We start from the raw sequence: 20555 nt of genomic DNA on the forward strand, positions 1-20555 counted from the left end.
AATGACATCTACTGGGACGACTGGTCACAGCTCAGCATATTCCGAGCTTCCAAATACAGTGGGTCTGAGATGGCGATTCTGGCGAACCGGCTCACGGGGCCCATGGACCTGAAGATTTTCTACCGGGGGAAGACAACCGGTAAGGCAGCATCTCCTCCTTAATCTCTGTCGAGTTGATCTCTTGCAAGGGGCTGGGTGTGGGCAGTCTCTGATCAAGCAGGATCTGGCAGCCTGTCATGACAACATGTGCATTATTTAATTTCTTCCTATGACATCTTAATTTCTTTTCTAATGATACACAAACAGCTGGAAGACAGCATGTTTTTGCCTGCCTGGAACGCTGGTGCTCGGTGGGTAAATGACACCCTCCTCCTGCCTTTGGCCCCTGACTGATGGGTGGTGTGGCTTCTGTTGCAGCTGGAGAGGCCCAGTGTGCACTTAATCCCCGCTTGGCACCCTGACGGGGAGCGATGCTGTGCTGGGTGCATAGCTTCCGACAGGAGTCCCGTCTTCTCTGGTTGCTCAGATGACCAGTTGCTCATTGAGCCCTACTTCCCTCGCAATGTGAGATCTAGTTATATGATGACTTAATTCGCTTGTCCCCACTGTGAAACTCTAAACCCCATGAAGAAGGAGATTCTGTCTTTGTTTTTGCTCAGTAATCTTACCAATGACCAGCACTCAGTAGCTGCTCAATTCATACTTGTTGAAAGAAGAAGGGATGGGGGTGGGGAGTGTTGCTGGTGGGTGTAGAGAACGGGTGTATGAAAGACTGTGGGCTGAGGCTTCAAGGACTGCTGCAAGGCTCTGACTGGGTGGTCCTGGGGTCCGAGACTATTCAGTAGGATACCTTCTTCCTTACTGCACGGCCCTTGCCCCTTGTTTATCTCCCAACCATACTGTTGATTCTAGAGGAGGGGGATCTGGGTACTCCCCAGAAGAATAGTCCCTTTAAGAAGAGCCCTCTTTATCTCAGCAGGATTAAGTAGCATCCTGGGTCTGCTGACTCTCCTTTATTGACAGACTGCTAGGTTTCCTGTTTTGAACTAGAACGTTGATATTGTCTTGTGGTTTTTGGCTGGCCCTGTGCTAAGAGAAAATTGACAAGGGGAAATAATACGGTTATAGATATCATTGCTATCCTTTGGGGACTAATGAAGAGAGCATGAAAACACGCTTGGAAAACTGTAAAGTATCCTAGAAATGGAAGTCTGCATTATTGTTACGTCTTCACGGCTGACCCGTGAGGTAGGCAGGGCTGGTATTATGGCCCATGGTTTCTAGATTAGGGAACAAAATCTCAGATGTGAATTAGCTTTCCCAAAGACCCCTCCCATGCTTAGGAGCTGGGCTTTTGTTCCAGTTCTGCCACAAGACGAAAAAGTCACATTCTTTCTTACAGGAGGTGCCTGTTTTGAAATAGGGCAGAGAGACAAAATACAAAAAAAGCACGCACACACACACACACACACTCTCTCAAAGACAAAAAAAAGAAAAAGATTAAAAAAAAAAAAAAAAGAATGAAATAAGGAGAGAGAAAGGAATCATGCTTTCCAGCTCCAGGGGCTGAAATCTCAGGGCCTTTGACGGAGGACACCCAGCCCTACTGGGTGGGGGCTTGCCGCCCCGCTGGCAAGCCGAGGGAATTCTCAGCACTTCTTCAAGTTACCTCCCCGTCCAGAGAAGCAGGTCTGCATTTTGACATGTGCTTGTCAGCATGTGTTGGCTGCGCACACAGCCTCAGCTCCTGCAACACTGTGTTCCGATGGACCTGTAAACCCCGGTTCCCACCCCGAGTCTCGGCCGGTCACTTCATCCCAGCTGCCATGTGGTCACCGCTGTGACCCCGGAGCTACTCTGGCTAGTTTCAAGGAAGGTGACTCTTTGGGACATAAAGGGGGAATCATGGCCTGTCTCCTGCTTCCCGGGGACCTCCTGCCCGCAGACACAGGGCCAGTGAAGCCAGTTTGTCATGTCTCAGGCCGGTTTGGGTTAAATCAAAGCATTTGCGGTGGCACCTGGCTGCCAGCACTGCCTGTGTGCAGTGGGTGACTCTTGGCCTTGAACTTGTTTGCTCAATCCTGTCTGCTTTGTCAGACACTGAGAGTATTACAAGTTCATGACAGGTCGTGGCGATCCCTGGTGCCAGTCGAGCTGTATTAACTTTGTTGTCTCCTCCTAACACACACAGGACTTTGTCCTAGCCGTGTGTAAAGTGATAACGACATTTACTCTGAGGGATTTTGCTGTGTCATAAGCACCACACTGACTTGCTCAGTGGGCTTGTATAACCTCAGTTAACCTTCCCCAAGTCCATGCGTATTATGATTCCCATTTTATAGATGAGAATGTGGAAGTCAGGTTCCGTACCTTTTCTCCATCACACATTTAGTAAGTGGTGAGAATTTGAACCGTGGCCTAGTTGACTTCAAAGCTTGAACTTCAATAAAACCATCAGGCTCTGTTCCGTCTGTGATCTGTTGTTGGATTAGCAGTGCCGTGGGATACAACAGTGATCGAGAAATACTAGATTTTGATTGATTCTTGTTTAGGATAAGAATTTTGTTCACTTGCAAAGTGTCTGTTTGGGATATTTGTTTATAAACAGATGCATTTTTTTGTCTTTATACCTGGCTGTTTTTTACACAGCGTTACTGGAATTAACTCTTCATAAAGAGTGTTTTTTCCTTAAAACAGCTTACTTTGCAAGGCTATTCATGTATGCAACTGATGCTGTAATGGGTTAAAATATTTTGGAGTTCTTTGAATTCTCCTTCAGAGCTGGCAGTAAGCATATGCTTTTCAGTATCTATAATGAAGGCAGATATTTATTATGTGGGGTGGATTTGATAATTGTCAAAAGTATGTAGATCGTTAAGCGAGATAATAGCAATTTTGGCTCCTAAACTGGTTCTGGGGGAGTTTTCCAAAGAGGAAATCTAACAATGTTCTGACTACGCCTAGTGAAGACACTGTGGGGCTAAGTGTCTAAAGGAACATCTAAAGGAACATCTTTGGAGATGAAGGCTGTCAGCTCTCCACTCTTCACATTGCCCACCTTGCCCACAAAAGGCTGTGGCATCCTGGGCGAGGGGTCTCTAGCTGTGTTGTAGTGGAACTCTGCTGAATCCTCCTTCTGTGCTCTCCCGGGTTCTCTGTAACTAGAACTCCCGTTTTCTGTACTGTGGCTTTGGACCTGCCCACACACTCCTGCCCTGCCTAACTCTTGGGGTCAGTGACTTGCCTGCCTAGGTTGGGGTTTGTCCCTGGCCCTGCCTCTCGGGCTGCAGATTCATTCAAGTCTGTTGAGACCAATCTCCTGAATTACCGCATCTCCCTTTGGGCACTGTACTTTCACCTCTTGCTTCTTTGGGTGGGAACATTTGCCCTGCACGGGAAAATGTCAGTTGTGTTATTTTACAGACACGACCCATGTGAAAATACTCCTGTCGTTGAGTATTTTTCAAATATTCTGTTATTCAATTTCTTGTAACGTCAAACAGTACAGCATCCTTTGAATACAAAGAACATGTTCCAGAACCCCAGATGGGGTTGTTTTCGTTCCTGGCAGCTCAACATTCCCTCCTGCAGCCCACGGCAGGTGTATTTGAGATAAAGGGACAGTGTCTGCCCATGGAACAGATGAGCGGGAGCTGGCTTCTGGCATTTCTGCTCCAGTCAGCAGGTTATTCACTATGATAATCCAGCCTATAGGTTGATGGAGTCATTTGCAAACCCCTTTTGAATGTTTCATCATACAGGTCTCCCCCTGTGGATGTGTCTATTTTATCTACTTGGTAATGCCTTGTGCTCTTGTATCCTTAGTATGAAAGCAATACTGTTGCTGTACCACGGGGGTTTTTATCTTTATGTGTAATACCAGTTAAACACCGATGAGGTGCCAACACATCCAAGGCTTCTGAGTGTGTCATCACCCATCTGAGTACTGATTGTCATTAATGAACCCTGTTTCCCAACCAGAGGCCAGCAGAGGCGTGGCCTAGCTCAGATCTTGGCTGGCTGGAAACCGGTTACTTGGATTTCATTCCGGTGGGGTTCTCTGTCCACGAGATGGCACAGCTGAAGAATCTTTATCAGTTGAGTTTTATCCGAGCATTTATGTTTCTTTTTCCCAGTTTTGGTGATGAGTAGTCACAGGCAAAAGGAAAAAATACATTTCTTAATTTACATGGCTTTCACGTTGCTTTATAGTCGCATCGTATTTTCAGTTGTTAGGAAATGGTTATGGGTCCTCTCTCTCCTTCCCAGAAAGACGTGGAGGGTAGAAAATACCTTTTCCCTCCCTGCCCATCCACAGAAGTCCTCCCCTGAGGGCACAGTGGAGGATTGTGTGGACTCTAGCTGGCACGCTCTTTGGAAAGCTAAGCCAGAGAAGAGATTGGAAATAGTGGGCTAGATCAACAGTGACTGGTCCTTACGTGGGTTCGTTGCATTTGCATTTATTGCCTGATGGGTCTCTGGTTGGTTCCTCATTGAGCTCAGCAGCTGTGCCCTGGCACAAAGGAATTGAGAAGGGCAGGCCCAGATTTTGGTCCGAGCCCTGTCGTTTCTCAGGTGTATGTTCTAATTAAGGGCTTTTGGGTCACAAGGTATAGTAAACTCGCTCAGGCTAACTCAAGTGAAAAGTGCTGTGGAAAGAATGAAGGGGGGATAGGAAGGAACCCAATATAGGAGGTGCAGGTGCGCCAATGGGGACTGGGGCTGGGCCTGGCAAAGCCGTCCTCCCTCCCCCTCCCTGTTCCCTCGTCCTGGTGTCATCCTTTCTTCTCTCCCTAAGTCGGCTTCGTCCTCCTGACGCTGCAGACTGATCCTACCTGCACGGCTCTGATTTGTACAGGTTTTGGCTTGCCCTGCAGCACCTGTGATGCCCTGCATCACCTGTGACACCCATGGGGCATGGCTCTCCTCCCGGATCCAGCTCCCCACTTACCCTGTGGTGTCTCGGCGTCCTGATTTCAGATTCCCAGGAGGACCGGTGGGTGCCTGGCTTGGTTCCGGGGCCATCTGATCCAGCCGGGGCCCGTCTCACACTCACCACTTCTTTCTCTTCCTGAGCTTCGTGTTGCTGGGTCTGTAGAAGGAGGAAGTCGCCCTGGGTCTCAGGCCTGCGTTCGGTGCACCCTGGTGTTTACTAACCTGGCCACCACCATCTGTCTCCTTTCCAGGAAGCACCTCCTGTGCGTCCAGGCCGTGCAGCCTGCTGTGTCTGCCCAAGGCCAACAACACTAGAAGCTGCAGGTGTCCAGACGGTGTGTCCGGCAGCACCCTCCCGTCCGGGGACCTGATGTGTGAGTGTCCTCACGGCTATCAGCTGAAGAACAACACGTGTGTCAAAGAAGGTGCGTCGCTGTCCTTTTCCCACCATCCCCCTTCCCTTCTGGCCCCGCTCCGGGTGTCCTCGATGCACTCATGTTTGGGGTTATTAAAAGTGCCCAAGGTAGAAATTAAACCCCCCTAGATACAGACATCCTGGTTCGGGTTCCAAGGCCCTTGATCCCTCAGCCCTCATCCAGAACGGGCCCATGCTGTTCCTTTAAAAATAAGAGCTGCTTTTAGGATTAGTGTCTGGACATGTAGGCTTTCCTCTGAGTGCCCCTTTCTTTTTTTTCCCACCTCTTCCTCATCTCATCCACGCCCCACCTCTATCTTCTCCAGCTTCTCCTGCGTCCGTAAGTCGGAACACCCTGACTTGGGCAAGGGACTGGTCGGACTCCTTCAGAGTTCACCACATCTCATCCAGCAGCTTCCCGCCCCCCTGCCCCCTGCCCCCTGCCAGCCTGGAAACGTCTGAACTTTCCAGCCAATATTGCGGAGGACTTCGAGCCTTTCCTCCCAAGCCCTGGCCAAGTGGCGGCAGCAGCCTCATTCCACTCCCCCTTTCAACACGGATTCTAACATTTTCCCCCTGAAAACCTGCTAAATCTTTCTTTCCTGTCTAGTTTTTCCATTTACCCAAAGTGGCCTTCTGGGCTCTCTTAAGAAATACAAACGGAAAGAAAATGAACCTTTTCTTCTAAGACACAGGAGACTCTCTTTCAGGCTCTCGACATCATCTTAAAGTTGTTTGGAAAGAAATGGAGTTAACCCTGAATTCCAGCAGGAGAAGAGGGCCTCTCTGTATCCCTGTCAGAATGCCTTTGGTTATCCAAACAGGAGGCCAGTCATCACGTGTTCTCGACCCAGTCAACTAAACAGTGCCTTTTTTTCTGTGTGAGGAATTGTAACTGCTTGCTTTGAAGAACTCATGGTTTGAAGAAGCAGAAAAAAAATCCTCACGAATATGTAAAGCAAATCTCCATAACCCTCCTCGTTAATAAATGGAATATATGTGAATATATATGACCATAGTATGTATAAACTATATAGATACACTGAATATATGTTTGGATCTTGGTACACAGTCCCTTAAGGAGTTCCTTGTGAAATTAGTATTTTATAACATTGATACTAGACCCACTGTATCCACTAGACCCACCTGGCACCATCACTCTCCTTTTTCATCATCGTAACCCCCTCTGACGCTGCTAGCTGCCTCTTCTCCAATTTTAATTAAAAGAGGAGAGAAGGGGGCCTCCTTGGACGCTTGCTTCCCGGCAGGCACGTGTGTGTGGCATCCCCCTTCCCCTTTGCCGTCTAAGGCCTGTTATTTGAGTAAGACAAATGGACACTCAAAAGAGAAAGCCTTGTGGTCCAGCAGGAAGAATGATATTGGTTTCGTTTCCTCCTCTGTCTCCCCCGATGGCCAGAGAACACCTGTCTTCGCAACCAGTATCGGTGCAGCAATGGGAACTGTATCAACAGCATCTGGTGGTGTGATTTTGACAACGACTGCGGGGACATGAGCGACGAGAGAAACTGCCGTGAGTCCCCGCTTGGCCGAGTTTTCGGGATGATAGGCATTTCCCATTACTCGGAAGGCTGGTCGGCGCCTCCTGGGTGGGGCCTGCAGTCTGGGGCCCCCATGATCAGTGATGCCCATTTAAGCGGCTGGAGAAAACACATTTCCATATTAGATATTTATTATTAATTAAAGCAAACCCACTTAAGCAAGCTCGCTACTCATTGCAAGAGATTTGCAAATACGCCGCGTGGTTGGAACTGAGCTGATTTGGGAGTCAGGCAGTCTGGGCTCTGACTGTGGCTCTTCCACTGTGAATAGAGCTGGAGACCTGGGGCAGGTGACCAGGTGATAGTCCTTGATTTATAAATTTAATGTTCAGCCTTTTCGGAGATGGGAAACAGGCTTTTACCTTGTTACCTCCAGTCAGTTGGTGCCGGCTACCTGCCAGGCTCAGGAGAGGTTGTTCTAATTGGTGATGCCAGCTTTGGCCTGGGTTGTGGGAACATTGGTATGTGTGCAAGTAGATGTCATCTACTTGTAATTTCTAAGGTCCAACTACGAAAGTATGTGATTCTGTTTAGCAGGGTTTAAGGACAAACAAATAACTGCTTATAATGGATAATCTATTTACCGCAAAGTTGGCCATCTTTCTTCAGTTAATTTTTAGTAGCTTCGACATCATCTCCTAAGGAGGGGTCAGTCAGTAATGTGTTCACCCGTTCACTCAACATGTGTTTGTTGAGGACCATGTGTTCCAGGCTCTGTGATAGGCCTGGGGATAAACTGGTGATCAAAGTGGACACAGAGTTTACAGTCTGAAGCGGGGTCAGAGAAGTAACCAGCCAGGTACATTCGAGCCATGAGCGCTGTGATGGGGCAGCGCCGTGAGCTTCAGGAAGGGTGCCCCCACCAGACTTGGGGAGGTCCTTAGGAAGGGTGGGCAGAGGTGAACCAAGCAGAGGTAGAGGGAGGAAAGTTCCGGGCAAGGGAGCAGCATGGATGAAAGCCCTGAGGCCAGTGTGTGCTGCATGAGCCGGAAAGCAGCGTGGGTTATTGAGAACTTGAGTGGGAGCCGTGGGGTAAGGGGAGGGTGGCCTGGTGCCTGGGGCCCAGAGTAGCAAGGACCTTTGGACTTTATCAGAAGAACAGTTTGGAATGACATTGAAATGACAGGATAAGATTTTGCCTTTGGAAAGATAAAGGCATGGGCAGAATGAATGAGGTGGGAGAAAGGCCAGAGCAGGGAAGCCAGAGACCAGTCTGAAGGCTTCTCTTCCAAATATTTTGCCTTTGGAAATCCAGAAGCTCATTTCTCATTTTGTGCTATAAGGACAGATTAATGGGTGTGTCCCGTCTCTGTGTACCCACCTTGCCTCTGGGGAAGGTATTTTGCCAGCCATCTGTAGAGCACAGTGCCTGTTCATATGCCCCTCCTCCCAGAAAGCAACTTCAGGAACAGTCAACTCGTTAACTCATCTGGGCCCTGCAATCCTATGTACTGCCTTTTCTGGCTCATAGGAGGTTATTACCAGACCTTAATCATTTTTCCTTGGTTTCGGTGGCTGCCTTTCACGCGGAGGGAGAGGAGCTTACCAACAGCAGATTTGGGAGAGCACCAGCCTCTCCGTGTGTTTTTCTTTCCTGCAAAAGGGACACTGATCAAACCTCCTGTACCTACTAGGGTCTCAGGAAGGTGCGATATTTGTGAGGGAATAGCCAGCGCTCCTTACAGACATTAATTGATATTAACATCATTGGAGCAGATTCTGCAAAGGAGTTTGTTATGGAAGAGGGTGGGCGAGGAGACACTTCTTAGAATTAACACATTGTAAGAAAACTGCCCGGATGTAATGAGGCGTAGCGGAAGCAGAGAGCTGTAAACTAGATGACCTTGTGTTCCAGTAGCTCGGGATTCCTCCTGGGGTTCCTGGGCTTTGGTTTCTACTAGATGGATGAGCTGGGGTCTCCTATGGGTTCAGTGTTTTGCGAGGAAGACCTCCCTCCATCTCCTTCCCCACAGCCCCTGAGCTGTGGCCTCACAGGTTTCCATGCAGAGTTGAAGCTTCTCCTCGGAGGGAAGTATGCAGCTGGCTCTGCGCTCCGTCCGGTTAGGTGCAAGTGTCAGCCGGGATTTACTCTCCCGAGCCCCTGAGACTTGCTTTCTGCTCTGCTTTCTTGCAATTCCCCGCGGCTTGGGTCCCGGACTAGTCAGATGTGGCAGAGGTGAGGGGGTGAGGGTTGCAGGGTGTAAAACGTGGAGCCTGGGAGCCAGGAGGGTGGTGCTTATCTGAGCCTTCCTGAGGGTCTCCCTTATCAAGGAGGGGGCAGGCACCCTGTTCCTGGGCAGGGCTGCAGGAGGGGACAGGCCGTGGCTGGGCAATGCTGTCTGGAAGTTAAACGAGGCATCCCGTCAGCTGCCAGGGAAGAGGAGAGGTGTGGCAACGAAGGCAGACGTGGGAGGGATGCTGTCGGCACATCCCCCTTGCTCTTCAGCAGGCTCCTGCCCTGGGTGGCTGTCAGCCGCTGGGGGTTTTGACATGAATCCCCTGCAGTCTTGTCATTTCTGCATTCATCCCCTGCCTCCCACCATGAACTCAATTACGGAGAAGAAACGGAGCTGCAAATAAGAGTGGCCGGGCACGTCTGACTGCAGGGTTGCCACCCGCCTCTCACTTCCTGATACTCCCCACCCTCTTCCCAAGATTCTGTTCTATCACGTCATTCCTTGTGGATTGGCTGCTCTAGGAGCAGCCTTCTTTCCCAAAGCCTTTTCTGGAAGGTTCTAGGGCTTATGCTTAAACCCAGATAATTTCTGTTTAGAAGGGGGAGAAAAATCGAACTGTGTTCACATTCCGAGGCAGAAGGGCGAGAGTAAGGATGGGAGGAGACGTGACATTTGTTTAGAGCCTGTTATATTCACATCCTAAGGATGGGTGCTGGTCCCAAACTTGTTTTCTTATTGACCTTCATAATAATGCCAGGAGGGTAGGTATTATCTCCATTTTACAGCAGCGGGACCGGAAGCCCAGGGGGGTTGGGTGAAGTAAGTTGTGGCTGGTGGAATTAAGACCCCCGTCAGGTCTTTGTGTCTGTCATCACAAGCGCTTGCCCACGTGACCTTATCTTCCTTTTGCTGTGGAGAAAACTGAGGCTCAGGAAGGTTAAAATTAATTGCTAGAGGAAGAGGCAGAGCCAGGATTTGAAACCCTGTCTCGCCTGACTGCAGGGCCTCTGTTCCTGCTGCAGAATTTACCTCACCCTCCCTCTGTCCTCTGTACGGTGAGGAGCCAGCTTCGTGTGTAAAATTGGGCCTCCTCATGGTAGTTTTCCAGATGAAGGTATTTCTGCCATTTATTTAGGAAGACACCGTCACTTCTGAGGGGATCTTAGGAGGTTATATAGTGGAGCGGTCCCCAACCTTTTTGCACCAGGGACCGGTTTCGTGGAAGACAATTCTTCCATGGACGGGGGCGGGGGGCTGGTTTTGGGGTGATTCAAGCGCATTGATTGATTATGGTCTCTGTGCAGTCAAACCTCTCTGCTAATGATAATCTGTATTTGCAGCTGCTCCCCAGCGCTAGCATCACTGCCTCAGCTGCACCTCCGATCATCAGGCATTAGGTTCTCATAAGGAGCGAGCAGCCTAGATCCCTCTCGTGCCTAGTTCACAGTAGGGTTCATGTTCCTATGAGAATCTGATGCCACCGCTGATCTGACAGGAGGCGGAGCTCGGGCCGTAATGCGAGCGATGGGGAGCGGCTGTAAATACAGATGAAGCTTCGCTCGCTCACCCACTGCTCACCTCCTGCTGTGTGGCCTGGTTCCTAACAGGCCACGGACCGGTACCAGGGACCCCTGATGTAACGCATCATGCTGTCTCCTAGCTCAGTGACCGTTTCTCACTCTTCCCAGCCCTGTTCGGGTCTGGAATCCGTCCATGGAAAGATAGGCCCTTATCTCCCTTGGTTGTAAATTTCAGGTTCTCACGCAGTTTATTTTTTCTGTAAGTCTAGGTTTCGATTCTGTTGTTGAAATTCATATTACAATTAAAATCTGCTTCCTCCTCTTTTCCAGTTGGCTTTCCAGTGGGATGTTTGTATTTGGGGGGAGTTGACTGGACCTAATGAGCATGTTGTCTCTCTTTCCCATCCTAGCTACTACCATCTGTGATCCGGACACCCAGTTCCGCTGCCAGGAGTCTGGGACCTGTATCCCACTGTCCTACAAATGTGACCTTGAGGATGACTGTGGTGACAATAGCGATGAAAGTCACTGTGGTAAGGGGACGTGATGTCCAGGAATCCTCTTCCAGAGGGGGCGGCACCCTGGCTCATGGGATGGGTTGGAAATGGAGGATTTCTGAAAGCCATTGTGGGATTTATGACATCAGCTGCATGGCCACCTCCATTCACACGGTAGGATTGATTCATTCATAAAGTGATGGACCCTGCTTCCTTGCAGAGACGCTGTACACATGAATGTGAGAATTAGGAAGATTTCTAAATGAATTCAGGCAGTTATTAACAGCTATACAGCCTTAGCCCACGCACGCCTCTGGGCAGCTATGACGTTAGCCTCCTGGAGACTCTGAGCTATACCTTTGTGAACTGTTTTTTCATTTTGTTTTGTTATTTTTAACTGATCTAATTCAGTAAACCCTGTTAGAAGTCAGTGGATGGTACACACGTTGTTTGAGCATCTGTTTTCTGAATGGACATTTTTATTTAGGAAAATAGTGTGTTGGAATTGAAGGAGTGGTAGGAATTCTCTAGTTCAGTCCTTTTGATTTCCGGATGAAACACCTGAGGTCCATAGAGGTCAGGGGGCTTATTCAAGGTGACACAGTTAGTTTGTGTCAGAAAAGGGAACTGGGACTGTGTTTCCCACGCCCTTCTTTCATAATCCTCCCCTCTCAGTTTCACGAGCCCTGTCTTAGTTGATGGGCTCTGGGTACCAAACCCGTAGCTACTGACTGTCACGGGAGGGAACAGTACACAGAGTGCCCCAGCCTGGAGGAGAGTGCGTGTGGGGGCCAGATGCTGACCCCGCCACTGTGAGGGTTCGGTGAGGCCCTGTGGGCTCCCTGCCTGTACACAGGGGCAGGTCCAGTCCCGCTGTGCGTGTGCTTCTGGACGGGGCCTGCATCATCACGAATGGGGGGTTTGACTCACTGGGACTCAAATAAGGAGAGTGGGGGAAATGATCCTAGCCTGGATCTCAGAGCACTTCTCTGGGGGGGAGTGGTTACTTAATTTTCCTTCACCTTTGTAAAAATACGGAGTTCCAGGAAACAGTCCTTGGGGTTTGCACTGTTTTCCCTTCATTCCTCCCACGTCCCCCTCTGCACTCAGAGGGTTAACGTGTGCAGCCAGTTTTGCTCTCGTCGGGAGGAATCGCCACGTGGTTATCTGTTTCTGATGTGTCCTCTCACCCACTCACTGGACACATGTTGGACCGTTAAACAGTGTCTGACCCTCAGATTCTCTGTTCATGGTCCATTCACGCTGGTGCACCTGAGTCCACCTCAAGGTCTCAGGTCGTCCCTACCTCAGATCCAGGTCTTCTTCGTGAGTCTCCAGACTGTTTCCTCATGAATATCTGCTCCCCAGTTCACCATCAACCTCTCTCACTGAGGCAGCCACCCCGGGCCCCCGGGCTTGGCTACTCCTGTTTTCCTAGAATCCTTACAATTCCATGTGAAAATTCTGTTTTGTTAGTATCCCCAGGGCCTACAAAAGATGTTGTCAGTGTAGTTGCCCCTCCTGTCCTGGTCAGACTGCCCTGGTTCGTTTGTCTCCGGCCCCCACCCTTCTTGAGACAGCCCCAGCGGCCAGCATCCCGGGAGCTCTGCCCGCAGGAAGTCACCAGCTTTCCTGTTTGGGGAGCTCAGCACTGATCTCTCTTTCCCTGAGCTGAGCATCTGACATTGATCAGCACACTCGGCTTTCTCATTACTCCTGTTCTGAAACCACAGGCTCTGTCTCTGGAAGTCTGTTTCTTGAAAATTTGGCTTTCTGGGCAGCCAGAGCATTGCTTCCCAACCTTCTTCCCAACATAGGAGGCATAGAAAATGATATTTGAAAAGTGCACCAAGATAAATGGCCAAGGCCGCTGTTGCCTAGAGGCACCTGGTGGCCAGAGTGTGAGGTGTCAGGATCTCAGCACACCTGTGCCCCATTTGCAGCGCACTGCAGTCATCCCTGGGTATCCACAGGGTATCAGTTACAGGACCCACCATGGGTTCCAGAATCCACAGGTGCTCAAGTCCCATAGGCGGCCCTCCATGTCCACGGATTCCACATCCACGGATTCCACATAGTAAACATAGTACATACTGCACAGCTGGCCAAATCTGTGGATGCAAGACCTGAATATCCGGAGGGCCGGCTGTACTTGGGCACCATCCTCGAGGACTTTCCATCCCTGGTTAAAGTCTTCATGCGTGGATCATCAGCGATCATAGGGATATTGGGTGCATCTCTAACCCTTAGGAGCTTTGACCTCAGAGACAGAATTCCGGGCAAGCTTTTGTGCTCAGATCCTTGTCTGTGGTCTCACCTGCAGAAATGCACCAGTGCCGGATTGACGAATACAGCTGCAGCTCTGGCATGTGCATCCGCTCCTCCTGGGTGTGTGACGGGGACAACGACTGCAGGGACTGGTCTGACGAAGCCAACTGTACCGGTCAGTATTCCCTGGACTCCCTGAGAAGCACTTCCCTGCTCACGTGCTGGGTAGCATTGCAGCCCTACGTGATCGCAGAATCTAGGCTGTAAGAAACGGACCTTAGAAACCAGCGAGATCAGTGCTTCTCAAAGAGCTGGTCTTTGATAAGCTTGTAACCAACTCTCTGCTTCCTCTATTGAGAAGGTCTTGCCATGAAAAAGTGTTCAACTGAACAGTCTCTTGAGTGATCGAGTGGATTTACATTTTGGCTCAAGCTTATTTCCTTAGGACCAGTAACAGAGTTTACAGACTGACCCCTGGTCTGGGGACCATACACTGAGTAACAGTGAACTAGCACATGTTTTGGAATGCAGCATCAAGGGGTTCCCTAAACACTGAAAGCTTAAATTGTGCTTGCACCTGTGTTGGGTAAGATTTTATTGAAAGTAAATTTGGGAACAACATTAGAATATGAGAGGAAGGCTGGATGGTGTAAGGTAGAAGTAGTGTTGTAATTCTTCTGTTGGGTGTTAAGTTCACTCATGTTCACTCCACTGTTTTTTGTGAGTGAATGAATAAACGAGGGCCGTATACATCATGGTGGACTCGGGGACAGCAAGGAGTTGGGGAAGTTGGAGGCAGGAAAACAGAGCCCACTTCTGATGAGTAAATTTTCTCTGCAACCTCCTCTAGAAATTGTCATTCCGTTCTACCCTAAATCCCTCCAGTGATGGAGGTAAAGATGTCTCCTTTAACCCTTTTGTGGCGAGGGGAGACCTTTTGAGTCTCCCCTTTTGAGGCGAACCCTTTTCAGGCTTCATTTTGCCATCCACTGTGAATGGATCTTCAGTCTCGCGAATTAAATTCCTTAAGTCCCGTGTCTTAATCTCTCTTTCCCCCATGGTACCCCAGCATTTCTTACACACCGCCCAGCATCCGGGAGCTCAAAGCATGCCTCCTAATTTGCAAAAGCAAATAAAAAGTAGATCTGTTATCATGTCCCACACTTACGTATCAGTGTTGTGCTTTGCTTTAGATTTGGTTTGTGAAGGGCAGAAATGATATTTTACTCCTTTATATTCTCCTAGTGCCCAGTTCAGAGAACCTCTGTTGATTGGGTAATTCTACACAACTGTAACTCTCCATTCATTTTACTTTAGAGGTGACCTTACATGACTTTAAGGAGTAAACGGAGCTCGTCAAAGGCCAGGTACATCACACAGGCTGATCTGTGATGTTACCAGATTCCACCCCCTCGTAAACTCCCCCCCGCCCCCATATCTTTTCTGGCGCAGTCTCGGGGTCTGCGCCTCTGCTTCTGGAAGGACTGCAGGCGATTGCTTCTCTCCATGTACAAGCCTGGCCTGCAGAAGGAGGGGTAACCAAGGTCTGCAAAGGAACTGCCATCAGCCCAGGAAGCATATGAGTGCTGTTCGGAAGCTTTGAGTTGGGCAGATAGTTGGTTAGTAAATTAGAGGGGTGGGGCTCCCCTGGTGGCGCAGTGGTTGAGAGTCCACCTGCCGATGCAGGGGACACGGGTTCGTGCCCCGGTCCGGGAAGATCCCACATGCCGCGGAGCGGCTGGGCCCGTGAGCCATGGCCGCTGAGCCTGCGCATCTGGAGCTTGTGCTCCGCAACGGGAGGGGCCACAACAGTGAGAGGCCCGCACACCACAAATAAATAAATAAATAAGTAAATTAGAGGGGCGCACCTGGGCATTTCCTTTTGTAAATTGCGGTATTGAAGGAGACTGAACATCTTGTTAGCACAAGCACGTTAGTCAGACGTGTGTTTTAGGTGCATGTGTCGATCCTCCACGAAGCATGAACAACTTCAGTTCTGTGGGTGGGCTTGTCGCAGACTCCTCGTTTTATCTCTGGTTTTCTCTGGCAGGGCTACCTGGGGACGTGTAGAGTGCTTGCACCACAACTGCAGCCTTGTTCCAATGGCTGTGCTTCCAAACCTTTTCAAGATGATTCTCCTTGTCTGTCATCTCAGAATAGTCGGGGGTCAGGTGTGAGCTCATTTTGATGTGCGGCGGGTTACTTCATTTCCTGGCCTAGTAAATGAAGTCACCTGCAGAGCCAAAAAAAATGGGTCGACTGACGTCCTGTGGGCCTCAGCTCTCATGCATGGTCTGTGCCGGGCATTTTCTTGGCTCTTCCCCTCCCCCTGTTTTGCTTTCTATGGAATTGAGTTTCCTTTATCCCTCCCCCTCCATCCCTCTGCATTGATTTTGAACGTAAATGTTTCATTTCTGTTCTTTTAGCTGTTGCCCTAGACACCTTATGTGTATTCCTAATATCTTTCCCCTCCCCTCGATCTGCTTTGATTCCAGTCTCTGACCACAGTTTCAATACTGACATACTTCGTATATATTTAGTATTTTAAAACACGAAATACTTCGTATTTTAGTTTTACGCTTTAAAAGTCCTAAAATTAGTCATCATTATTATTTTTTAGTAACCAAACTTATTTATAGGTACCTACCTGTCTACCACTTCTGCTTCTTGTACCTAATGCTTCCTTTCTGTGCACATCCTTCAGTGTTTCTTGTAGCAGGAGTCTGTGAGTAGTAAACTTCAAGTTTTTGTTTATAGAAACATGTCTTTATTTTGATCTCAAAACTGAATTCAGATGGATCTGGGTTTCTGGATTTGTAGTAATTTTCCCTAAGTATTTTGATGGAATTAGTCCTTTTTTTTCTGGCCTGTTTTGTATTGATTTAAATTCTCCTCTCAGATTATCTGTTCAAACAACAGTCTGACATTCTTTTCTCTCCAGTTGTCTCTACATTTTTTGCATTTTGTTTGTTTGTTATTCAGTTTCACCTACCTAGGTGTGGGAGTATTTTTATTTATCCTATTTGTTTTCCTTCTAAAATCTGAGGATTTACATTTTTCATCAATTCTGGGAAATCACAGCCACTATCTTTTCAGCTGTATCTGTTTGCTACTTTGTCTACTCTTGTCTTCAGCAGCAACTATCATCCATTTGCTGGACTGTCTCATTCTGGTGTTCATGCCTCTGGTTTTCATATTTGCTGTCTCCTTATGACTCTGTGCTAGACTCTGAGTTACTTCCTCAGATTTCTCTTCCAGTTCAACAATTCTCTTTTCAGCTGGATCTGATCTACTGTTTCACACACCCACTGAGCTATTTTTATTTCCATGGCTATGTTTTTTTATATCTAGAATTTCAATTTGGTTCTCTTTTATGTATATAATTTTTGGTGTACTATATGTGTGCTTTAAATATATTTATTTATGGCTGTATTGGTTCTTCTTTGCTGCGCTGGGCTTTCTCTAGTTGCGGCAAGTCGGGGCTACTCTTTGTTGTGGTGCGCAGGCTTCTCATAGCAGTGGCTTCTCTCTGTTGTGGAGCATGGGTTCTAGGCGTGTGGGCTTCAGTAGTTATGGCACACGGGCTCAGTAGTTGTGGCTGGTGGGTTCTAGAGCGCAGGCTCAGTAGTGGCATAAGGGCTTAGTTGCTCCGCGGCATGTGGGATCTTCCCGGACCAGGGATCGAACCCACGTCCCCTGCATTGGCAGGTGGATTCTTAACCACTGTGCCACCAGGGAAGTCCCTCTATTTGATTCTTTTTCAAATTCTGCCCTTTATTTTTCAGTGCGCTTTTCTTCATGCCTTATGTTATTTTTTTACATTATTAATCATTCAAGTTGTGTTGATGTCAGCATTTCTTTTTCCTCATTCATTTCCTAGTAGTCCAGTGCTTTATAATAAGGCAATGCTTCTGTTGTCACAGTAATTAATTCATCTCTTCTGCCCCACTTTTATTTGGCTCGTGCTTTTGATCAGGTGTCACAACGGGTCTTGCTGAGTCAGGAGAGATCTGCCCAAGTCAGAGAATAGGTAGCAGGATAATGGCCTCTATTAGAAACCCTGATATCCTAACTTCATGATCATTTGCCCCATTAGCCTTTCTGTTCTTAGAGTCACAATGAATCCTGCTCTGCAAAGGATTCTTCATCTTCCCCAAATTCTTTACTCTGTATTAAAGTCCATCTCTTTCATCCTTGTAATTAAAAAATATTATCGATTGAGCATGTATCACTCAATGACAGAGAGCTCAATGACAGAGAGCTAGTAAGTTACTCAGAAGACAGAAAAATTCAGAAAAAGAGAGTATGTTAAGCATTCCAGCCCTACCTGGCCACTTGAATGAAATGGTGCAAATTAATTAGTCTTTCTTGACTCAGCATCTGTGATGGAATCTGGAGATCTCAAACATGCCCCCCAGAATTGTCATTTGGAAACTTCATTAACGCTCTGAAATTGTTTTCAACTGGAATTGAAATGCATAGGCTGAATAATAACAAGTACATCAGTATGGCAATGAGTTTAGGCGACAGTATCTTTTATGAAAGCGAGCAAGGCTTTGGTGAGGAACTTTTTGAAGGGCTGTCAGATTTGTAAAACCAATAAATCAGAAGTATTCCAGGCAATGGCTGTTACTGGGGCAAAGCTCATGTAACATGCATGATACACTTATTCCTCTTATCAGAGATAAGTATATTTTAAAAAGATTTTTAACGGATTCTGATTGCCAAAGGCTGTAAAATATTGAAACTTCCTGTAGACTTATTTGCATCCTACCGGATATAGCCTTGGTCTTTGAGGAGATAAGTCAACAGATGATGGACAACCGTTTGTTGTAAAGTGGTTTGAAAAATCAGGTGCTTTGTATTTCAGACTACTGCAAAAAAATAGCCTCAAAGGCAGTAGAAATTCTAGAGGGCATTGGAAGCCCATTTTCCCAACCCTTGAGTCACTATTACCAGCCATCTCGATTGAATAAATAACTATGGTGTGCACTCAACAACCCACTTTTGTTTGTTTTGCCTCCTTCTGTTGCTAGAACGTCCTGTCCACACAGTTAAACCAAGAGAGCCCGTCTGTCTTGGTTATATTATTTTATGCCAGTTGTAAACAAGGCCAGCCCTGGCTTTCAGCAACAAACAGACACAAACTGCTCCCTGTGTCAGAGGAGGAAAGGGAAATCTGATGCAGAAGGCGCTTAGTAGTGTTGGTTGGGGTTGAGGCGGATACTATGCATCTGAAATAGTCTTTGACCGAGGTTTTGGGAAGTTTTCTAAACGACTTCCAGGTGACCTCAGCCCATGTATGCAGATGAACCTGTTAATTTATAACAGTGGCTCTGTTTCACTTGCCTTTTTTTTTTTTCTTTTAATACCTGTAGAGAACACCCCGTATTATTGGCTGGTAGATGTCTCTCTCAACTGTCCAGAAAGTTAGATTTTGGATACATCTTTTATTCTCTTTAGACCTGAGGTTTTCCACATTTGAAATTGGGTGGTTTATTTAGAATTATAAAATCATGGCCTTTCAGAACTTACAGGGGTCCTTAGATATGAAAATAGATGATGAAATTGAGGCCTCCACACAGTGGGGACCAGCTTTAGAACCCAGTCCCCTGAGCACACACTGCCTGTCCTTATCCTGCAGAATCTGGATGAGTAAGAAGATAAAGTAGCCAGGTAGAGTGGAGAAAGCACAGGCTCTGGATTTGGACAGCCCTGGTGCCATTACTTCATTATCTTTGTGAATGTGGGCGAGCTTCTTAGCGTCCTAAGCCTGTTTCTCATCTGTAAAAGGCGGAATGCTTCTTACCTCATAAGTTGTTGTGAAAGTGACTGATTTTTTTAACATGTATATCTGTGCTTGTAACACTGATAAACTCAGAGCCTCAAGCTCTTGGCCATTCAGGAGGCTGTGTTCCACCTTAAGGGCAACCCCAGGTCATACCTTAAGGGCAGCCCCAGGTCATACCTGTGATCTAGTACAAGCCTTCTCTCCACTTGGCCCCTGATGGTGATGGGAGCACGGAGGTGAGGAACGTCTTGACCATTTCTCTCTTCTCTTTCTCTGACAGCCATCTATCACACCTGTGAGGCCTCCAACTTCCAGTGTCACAACGGGCACTGCATCCCCCAGCGGTGGGCATGTGACGGTGACATGGATTGCCAAGACGGTTCTGATGAAGATCCAGTCAGCTGTGGTAAGTGCAGATGCTTTGGCCCCACCCAGAGCATTTCCCATGTCTGCTGTTCCGGAAAATAGACAACAGACAGGCCAGGAAATTGAATGGTGTCCCGCTGGGCCCGGGTGCCCGCTCTGACCACTAGTGAGCCCACAGTTTCTGTGTGGCACTGCCGTGCAATGTGTGGGCCTGGGTTATGTAGTCTTAATCCTTGGGCGAGCAGGTTGCCTCACTGCTTGTCCATAACAACTTTGAAGAAAAGAAATAGAAACCCACTAACCCACCCGGAGCACTAAATGCAGTCACATTACCAGTGTTCTGCCGGAAGTTAGCCAACAGTTACTATACAAATGGTATATTTTATGGCTAAGAGGTCTCTGTTATGGCCTCTTGGGAAAATGGCTTACCACTCGTTAAGGCAGAACTTGTTCAATATGATCTATTCAAAAAAGGATTCTGAGATAATCATTCGAAATTAACCACAAAATAGCTGTCGTACAGACACAATACATAAAAGGCTTTTTCACACCAAACTTTTAAAAAAAATTTGTTTTATATTGGAGCATAGCTGATTTACAATGTTGTGTTAGTTTCAGGTGTGCAGCAAAGTGATTCAGTTACACATACACATGTATCTATTCTTTTTCAGATTCTTTTCCCATAGAGATTATTACAGTGTATTGAATAGAGTTCCCTGTGCTATACAGTAGGTCCTTGTTGATTATCTATTTTATATATAGTAGTGCGTACATGTTAATCCCAACCTCCTAATTTATCCCTCCCCCCAACCTTTCCCCTTTCACACCAAATAGTTGTAAAGGTCTCTCTCCTTATCCTCTTGCCGTGTGTCTGCGGGAAAGACTTCCTGTTTTGTCCTTTTAGTCTCAATACTCTGCTCACACAATACTTCTGACACTTCTTGGCCACCAAATGTGTGTTTTCCATATCAAGCAATTCCCCGACACCAGCATGTCCTACAATTTAACTCAGTCCTGACACTGTCTT

General features: G+C 47.6%; 1 protein-coding gene across 3 annotated transcripts in view; it reads left to right on the top strand.

Moving 5' to 3' along the window:
* Window positions 1-20555, top strand: part of SORL1 (sortilin related receptor 1) — a 258666-nt gene that overhangs the window by 193686 nt on the left and 44425 nt on the right. For all 3 annotated transcript variants that reach the window (XM_067751357.1, XM_067751356.1, XM_067751358.1), the window contains 6 exons: window positions 1-139; window positions 5187-5360; window positions 6768-6881; window positions 11017-11139; window positions 13427-13546; window positions 19443-19568. In XM_067751357.1, coding sequence (XP_067607458.1) covers window positions 1-139; window positions 5187-5360; window positions 6768-6881; window positions 11017-11139; window positions 13427-13546; window positions 19443-19568 — 796 coding nt within the window. The remainder of the gene's footprint in view (window positions 140-5186; window positions 5361-6767; window positions 6882-11016; window positions 11140-13426; window positions 13547-19442; window positions 19569-20555) is intronic.

This window comes from Pseudorca crassidens, chromosome 9, assembly GCF_039906515.1.
Source record: "Pseudorca crassidens isolate mPseCra1 chromosome 9, mPseCra1.hap1, whole genome shotgun sequence".
Lineage (NCBI taxonomy): Eukaryota > Metazoa > Chordata > Mammalia > Artiodactyla > Delphinidae > Pseudorca > Pseudorca crassidens.